Source organism: Sorex fumeus, unplaced genomic scaffold (genome assembly GCF_029834395.1).
Source record: "Sorex fumeus unplaced genomic scaffold, SorFum_2.1 ptg000167l, whole genome shotgun sequence".
NCBI classification, from domain to species: Eukaryota; Metazoa; Chordata; class Mammalia; order Eulipotyphla; family Soricidae; genus Sorex; species Sorex fumeus.
Window position 1 is genome coordinate 1,343,672 of NW_026606224.1, and position 8,224 is coordinate 1,351,895.

An 8,224-nucleotide genomic window follows, 5' to 3' on the forward strand; every position below is an offset into this window, starting at 1 on the left:
GTAGATGCAGCACAAGCCGGGAAAAGCATAAACAATGCCCGCCTGTCCTTCTCCAACTACAAGACCAAGATGACTGCCCTCCGACGTCCTAATGGATCCATTACTTCTTCCAGAAAAGCAAAGGATATTATCCATGACTTCTTCTCAGATCTCTTTGACAGCCACATCCACCTGCCCACATACCAAATTTCACAGGATAAATATGTCCTTCCTAATGTTCTCCCTTCCAAAATCTGACATGCTATTTCGTCAGTGAAGAAATGAACAGCACCTGTCCCAGTCAAGGTCAGACCTGAACACCTGAAGAACCTTCACTCAGTACTCATCTATACACTGGCTTGACTCTTCACACGCTACCTGTCTGAATGCAAGGTTTTGTACCCCTGGAAAACCAGCAGGAGTGTACTTCTGTTCAAGAAGGGAGACATCCACGACATTGGTAACTATCGCCCAATCTGCCTATTGTCTGTCATCTACAAGCTGTTCGCTCGAGTCATCCTGAATAGGATTGGCAGAACACTAGGTGAAGGACAACCATGCGAGCAAGCAGGGTTCCGCAAAGGATTCAGCACCATCGACCATAACCACACAATAACCAAGCTCATTGTGGTTTCTCGGGAGTTCAAGATGCCGCTCGGTCTGACGTTCATTGATTTAAGGAAGGCCTTTGATTCTATTGAGACAGAAGCAGTAATTGAAGCCCTAGCCAAACAGGGTGTTCAAACTCATCAGGATCCTCCGTCAGCTGTATTACGAATTCACTTCCAGAATCTCACCATTCTACAAAGAAGTGATCATCGATGTCACGAGAGGGGTTTGGCAGGGTGATATCATTTCACCGAAACTCTTTCGTACCACCCTTGAGAACGTCATACGATGACTGAAATGTGAAGGAATGGGAGTGAAGATAGACGGTCGACAACTACACCACCTCCACTTCCCTGATGACATCGTTCTAATGACACCAAACATTAGCCAAGCAGCACAAATGCTAGCCAACTTCGACCATGAGTGTGGGATGATCGGATTACAGCTGAATCTCATGAAGACAAATTTTTATGAGAAACAGTCATGTTCCTGAAGTTCCATTTACTATCAACAAAACGACCTCTCCAAATGGAGGCACCAGTTATGTGTACCTAGGTCAAGAAGTCAACATGACAAATGACCTGGCAACCTGAGTTGCGCAGGAGGAAGAGAGAGGCTTGAAACACCTTCAAGAGCATCGATGAAATAGCTAAGAGGACAAAGAACCTCTGGCTCTGGGCACATCTCTTCTATTCCACTGTTCTTCCTGCATTAACATATACCTCAGAGACCTGGACCCTACAAAAAGAGGATGAGAATGCGATTCTGGTCTCCCAAAGAGGAATCAAAAGATCTGTGCTTGGAGTATCACGTTTCACTCAAATAAGAGAAAGAATCCGGAGTTCTGATCTCCATTGATGGTCAAGAATCAGGGATGCTGTCTCGTTTGTGAAAGCATCGAAAATCAGATGGGCTGGACATGTAATGAGATTTGGAGACGACCGCTGAACCAGAGCCATTACTGACTGGTTTCTCTGGGACATCAAAAGACTGCTTGGCAGCCCACCTATAAGATGGTCAGACTTCTTCGTTAAGACCCCGAATGATTGCTTTTGGCTCTTTGTGTTCCTAGAACAGGCAGATGCCATTGGGCTACACTAGCACGTGACAGGGACGAATGGAGACGTTACTTATGCCCGCTCGAGCAAATCGATGAGTAACAGGATGTCAAATGATCAAGTGAGCTGCAAGAAATCCTTTTCTCTGAGATGAAATCCTGATGTTGGTCAGAGCCCCTTCTGGAATTTTTGTGCAGCCCTGCCCCTTTGTACATCTTTATATCTCTTTATTCCTGAGCTGGAAACCTGCCATTGCACAAGAGCCAGTGGAGGAGATGACCCCATATGAAAGAGACCAAGGTCACATTTCTCCTATCACGTGGTGGTAAGGAAATGGTCAGGGTCAGGGTCTGTGAAGTCCTGATGTGGGGGGCGTCTCAGTATAGCTCAGGGGAAGTTCATTATCAAAGGAGAGACACAAGGTCTAGGGTGTACCCAGGATGGCTGGCAGTAGCATGGACCAGCAGAGAGGATCTAGAGCGAGGTCTCAGGGACTGCTCCCTCCACCCCAGGGTCATGCATCCCAGCTGAGTATACCTGGGGTCTGACGTCACCAATTGATCAATATTCCTGGGAAATATTTGGTATTGAGTGAACATTAATTTCGTGCATGGTTTGCAATCTGGGAAAAATAATTGCAATTTATCACTTTCTCTCAATTGATATCGAGGACATATATATATATATATATATATATATATATATAGATGTATATCCATGCACATATGCAAAGACTAGGTGAGTGTAAATCAGAAATGTATGTATATATGCGCATATGTGTGTGTATATATATATATATATACATATATATGTCTCCTATTAGTGTCCACTGGGAAGTCTCAGACAGCATGACTACATGATGGGCTATCTGTCATGCAGACCAGAGTATTACTGGAAATATTCGTGCTTCTGTAGTTGGACTATGAGGTTTGCTTCTTACGTTGAAACCAAGATTCATACCTGCACTTTGAAAAATGTTCCCAAATTTTTCAAAATGGCCAATTTACAAATAATGAGAAAAACCGTTCCTTCACAATGACAGAGAGAATGCTCATATCTGATGTGAGAATATTTTCATTCTCTCCCCTAGGAAAACATTAAACATACATGAATCAGGACAACCCTTCAATTCCTGAAGGCACAATGAGCACAATATGTGCGAAATTTCCTACCGAGGTCAGTGCAGAGCACAGAAGCAGGGGCCCGACCTGAAGGTCAGCCTGGATTGTCTATGTTATAGAGCAGAAAGGCACAGACAGATTCCTGGGACAGGGAAGTCCAGAAATCAGACTTCGAGGATTGTTGTCAATGAACCCTTCCTGCCTCTGCACAGAGCAGGCACCTGGATGGGTCTCCTTCATGACTGAACTGCTACCAACAGTTCTGAAGTGTCAGACTATTCTCAGTCTCCCCACTGTCCTCTGTGTGTAGGGACAAGTCCAAGTGACACTGGGAATGCCACGTTCTCAAATGACCAACCACTCTCTAGTGTACATACTTCCAGCTGAATGAAGAAAGTCTGGGACATTGCCCTGAAGACATTTTACTCATAAAATTCACATCCATGAGGAACAAGTGGAAAGAGTCCTGATCCTGTCTACACTCTACAGGCCTAACCATGCTTACTGAGTTGAAAATCCAACTTTCTGCAGTATGGAAAAAAATTAGAGGATATCATGCTGAATGAATCAATCATCAGGAAAGGGAGAGATACAGAATGATCTGTTTCATAGTAGCACTGTAGCACTGTCATCCCGTTGTTCATCAATTTGCTAGAGCAGACACCGGTAACATCTCCATTATGAACTTGTTGTTACTGTTTTTGGCATATCAAATACACCATGGGTAGCTTGCCCAGCTCTTCCATGTGGGCAGGATACTCTCTATAGCTTGCTGGACTCTCCGAGAGTGACAGAGGAATCGAACCCGGGTTGGTCGCATGCAAGTCAAACACCCTACCAGCTGGAGCGATAGCACAGTTGGTAGGGTGGCTGTCTTGCATGTAGTCGACCCAGGTTTGATTCCTCACATTCCATATGGTCCCCCGAGCACCACTAGGAGTAATTCCTGAGTGCAGAGCCAGGAGTAACCCTAAGCATCGTCGGGTATGACCAAAAGGCAAAAAACAAACAAACAAAAAAACCTGGGCTGCTCTGTGTGGCCTGTGTGAGCCCTGGGTTAGGGGCTGGGCCGGGTCACTGAACAACCTCGACGTGCTGGCCAAGAAGGACAGGCAGCGGGTGCCTCGGAAATTCTTGGGAGCCCCCCCAGCTCCCCCCAAACCTGGCTCCTTTTAGTCAGCAGAATTGCATCCAAATCCCTCCCTGGGGTTGAATCTGTTGGCTTTCATGAGCAGAGGGAGCTGTCATGAAATATGGGGCTTAAAGGATCCACAGCAAGGTAGCAACAAGGGCTAAGAGCAGCTGATCCACACATGAGTGTTTTTTGGGAAGGGGCTTTAACCCTGACTTCAATCTCTGAATCCTTACAGCATCCTATTCGCTGAACTCCAAGATTTCAACCTGCTTCAATCTCCCTGGTCCCGCACCAAGTGCCAGGGGCTCAGAATGGTTATCCCAGCTGTACACAGACAAGGCACTGGGACAGGAAATGCTCCCTAGTGAGCAAATGTGTGGGGGAGTCTCCTAGCCTGACCCAGGTCTAACCATCCACCTGTGTCTTGGGACAGACAAGAACCTTAGTTCCCCTCACTCAGTCCCTGGAGGAGACTTTCAGTTTCCTGTTCTGGGGAGGCCCAAAACACACAGGTTCCTGTCTTCAACATCTCCTCCAGGGACACTTAGCTCACATTCTAAATGAGAGGAAGAAAGGAAATGTTTTGGCTGACACTGGGGGCATGTTTTATTTCCTCTCTAGAGTCTCAGGAAAATCTTCTCCTCTCAAATGTGTTGAGTTCAAAAATCCCAGATAATTCGTCCATCCCCTGTCTTCCCTGATGAGGCCTTAACATGAAGTGAGAAGCATCTCCCTGGGAACAGGAAACGTCCCCCTTGATCAAAAAATTGGACCCCGTCCTGAATGCAGTTACCACCTTACTACAGGTACTCTGGGAACGAGGATATGGTCCATCTGTCTTGGGCAGTAGATGCTCAAAGATTTGAGTGCAGCATTGCTGAGACATAGCCGCCCACATGGGCACTAGACCCTTAGTCATACATTTTATTAGGATCCATAGGAGCTGATGGAGAATGCCTGTGTGCACTAAAAAGCAGGTGGCAGAGAGAGCAGGGGATTGTTATGCCTGGAGAAACTGGAGCGCTGGCCTTGATGCTGTAAGGCAGAGGCAAAGTTGAATTATTGCTGACACCAGAGTTCCTCTTTCCCAAGTCTCGAGCCATTGAGCACCAACAAATAAAGGCCAAATAATCTACATTATATTTAGAAATGCCAGAGAAGTTGGGGCCTGGGAAACTCTCTACAGGTAGAGTCCTCTAGTGGCCAAGGGGCTCTACCAAGGAGAACTTCTAATCTCCAGGCAACTGGTGGGACACTTTCTCATTAATAACAATTCTATTGTTGGCATAGTCCCTAGAGTATTCTGGGACTATCTAAAGGGATTCTAAATCAGGCAAGATTAGAAAACTCTCAGGGCTGTGCTCCAGGAAAGAATAGAGTAGGAAATTACCATCATAGTGTCATGCTTTAAATATAATCGCTGGATGTGTAATCACCCTAAGGCCATAGCTAAGTGAATATCCCAGTCCTGCTCTTAAGCTATCAATCTCTTCCACTTGTTAAAACAAACAATGGTCCAAGTGTCTGGAGCCAAGGTAATGGGGTAGTGTAGCAGATTTTGTGTTCAATAAATGGCCTAACAGGGGACAGAGAGATGTTACAGTGGGCAGGGCCTTGCCTTGCATTTGACCTGATCAGTATTGATATCATTTGCCACCCCTCACTCTCCCCACCAGACACACAAACTCTGAGCCCCAAAACAGTGATTCTCTGAGAACAGAGTCAAGAAGAACCCCTGATTACCACCAAGTGTGTTCCACCTCCTCCCCCTATATGTTTTTGAAAACATCAATTAAAAAACTTTACAGGCTATTTCCTTGGTCAAGGATGTTGAGGATAACTTGCAAACAGGACATGCTACAGAGACTGTCTAAGCTTTTAAGACTAACCACGAGGGACAGAAGACAAAGTCACCAAAGTCTTTGGCTTTATAGTAGTAAATTAAAGCAGCATCTGAGTTGTCCCATTTCTACATTGAATTTGGCAACATTACTTCAGTTCTCTGATAAGTGAGAGATACCAGTTCCTTAGCTGCTCCATAATTTTCTTCTGTTATGTTTTTTCCATAATGCTATCAACACGTCTTCACCTCTCCTATAAAGATAAAGAGAGACTGAGTGTCTTTATAACAGCCAGGCACTGAGCAAATTCCAGGTGCACATTCATGTGTGTATGAACAAGCTCAATATGTTGATACAGTGCATCACTCCTCAGCAATGAAGCAGTCTCTATATGACCCGTTTAACCTGTATGCATTGTCTGGCAGAATGTGAGAGGCTGGGTAAGGTGGGAAAGAGGAATTACTGAGACAACAGAAAGCACCTGGGGTGAGTGATCAGTACATTGTTCTGTGGCAAGGGTTGCATAGAGCCAGTACTGTAAACAATGTCTATGTGCAGACTTTATGGCATTTCTAACAAATTTTTAAGCAGTTTTTAAGAAAGTGTCCTGTTGGTTTTGGTGCAACAGCTTGAGGAAATAATTCCAACATTCCCCAGGCACCCCAGCGTAATTGCTGAGGTCTAAGGGCCCAGCTCCCCTGGAAACTGCTGACTGTGGAGGTACAGAGACAGCGCAGGTGGGTCAGGTCTGTGAGGATTCGCTGTCTTGCCCTTGCAGGAGCTCTGACACAGGACACCTGGGGACAGACACCATGAGTCACGTGCTTATACACGAGTGTGGATATGAATCCTATGGCCACTGGTACATGAGGTTTGAAGTCATCCATCTCAATCCTCACGTTGCCTGAGTTGGGGTTTGTGTCTGTGTGTCTATCTTAGGCAGAATTTTGTAGACCCTAATGAGTGTGTAGACTGCTTCTGATTCTTAATGCTGACTTTTTTAAACATCAAATTTTAGAGCATATTTTCTGGCCCCTTAGAATGAACTCAACCTTCTGGTCCTTCATAGAATTAGGGGGCCCACGTATGTGACACAGCCTATGTCTAGGTTCTGTGCATTTGGGAGGGGTGGAGGGTCATGCCTGGCGCTGCTCAGGGCTAGCACACTTGTGCCCTTGTATAATATGTGAGTCTCAGCATTAAGACCAGTTTCCAGGTCCAATAGATTGTGTGCTGATGGTCCTCCACAAGATCTTTCTATGCTCCTGACAGGGTCAGGATTCCTCAGTGATGACCCAGTACAGGCTCCTGAGGTTCATGCTGGTCTATAAGTTATAGACAGACAGAGCAGGATCAGGTGCTATTACCAGGCCAACCACACCAGGCAAGTCACCCATCATCAGGGAGAATAAGTATTCTAACAACGATACTGAATAAATAATTCTGGGTAAATATGCTCCAGGAAAAGGAATTTTCATCCAAGGTAAGTGTGAGAAGAAATGACTGTAATATTTCACTGACGTTGAATTGAACCAAGTTCTGTCAGAATTCACTGTAAGAATAAACCTGGCTACAACCATATTTTTACCACAAATATTTCACAGACAGAGAGAGAACAGGAGCCACCACTGAGGGACACGAAGGGGAAGGGGCCTGTTTACAGGACAGCTGGGTTTGGTCATCAGGAACCTGAGACTCGGGGACTCTGCTCTCCACCTGCTGTTTCCCCTCAGCAATTCCTTTTTCCTGAGAGATCCTCAGCATGTTTCCTGTGCTGCAGGAAGAGGCCCGGATCTGACAATTCCCAAGGACATGTCTGAGTGCTCTGAGCCACAGTCAGTACCTCCTCCCAGGGAGCCCACACACCAGCCTCCCCTGGGCTACTCCTTTCTCTACAGAGCCCCCCCCCATGCAAATCTTCACTCGGGACCCAGGGTTAAAACCAAATTCATACTCATCCCAACTCGGGCTCCCTCTCTCCCTGATATGGTGACTGAGATCATGGACATTGTGGGCAAGAACGTGCATCAGCGCTGGTTCCTCCTCTTTCTGGTGGCAGCTCCTGGATGTGAATATCCCTGGACAGAGACTCAAAGGTGGGAATGGGGCTTCTGAGCCCGTGACTCACTGTGGGTCTCTGTCCCCAGGTATCTTGTCCCAGGCACAGCTGCAGAGTCAGGCCCAAGCCTGGTGATGCCCTCGTAGACTCTGTCCCTTACCTGCTCCGTCTATGGATTCTCTGTAACTAGCTATGGTATAACCTGGGTCTGCCAGGCCCCTGGAAAGGGGCTGGATTGGGTTGGTGTTATACGGCGTGATGAAAGCTTAGATTATAACCCAAGTCTTAAGTCCCGAGTCAGCATCTCCCGGGACACCTCCAAGAACCAAGTTTACCTAAAATTGAGCAACTCAGTAACTGAGGACACAGCCGTGTATTATTGTGCAAAAGACACACAGCGAGGACAAGTCCCTGTGAGCCCA

General features: G+C 46.3%; 1 gene segment (V, D, J or C); it reads left to right on the top strand.

Annotated features, from left to right (window-relative positions):
• The window catches only part of LOC130016778 (immunoglobulin heavy variable 4-30-4-like), a gene marked incomplete at its 5' end in the record, with an annotated part of 130,032 nt that extends 122,491 nt beyond the window's left edge, over positions 1-7,541 (top strand). Inside the window, 1 exon segment of the V gene segment in view lies at positions 7,524-7,541. Within this exon segment, the coding sequence occupies positions 7,524-7,541 (18 nt within the window).
• Positions 7,542-8,224: the final 683 nt, after the last annotated feature.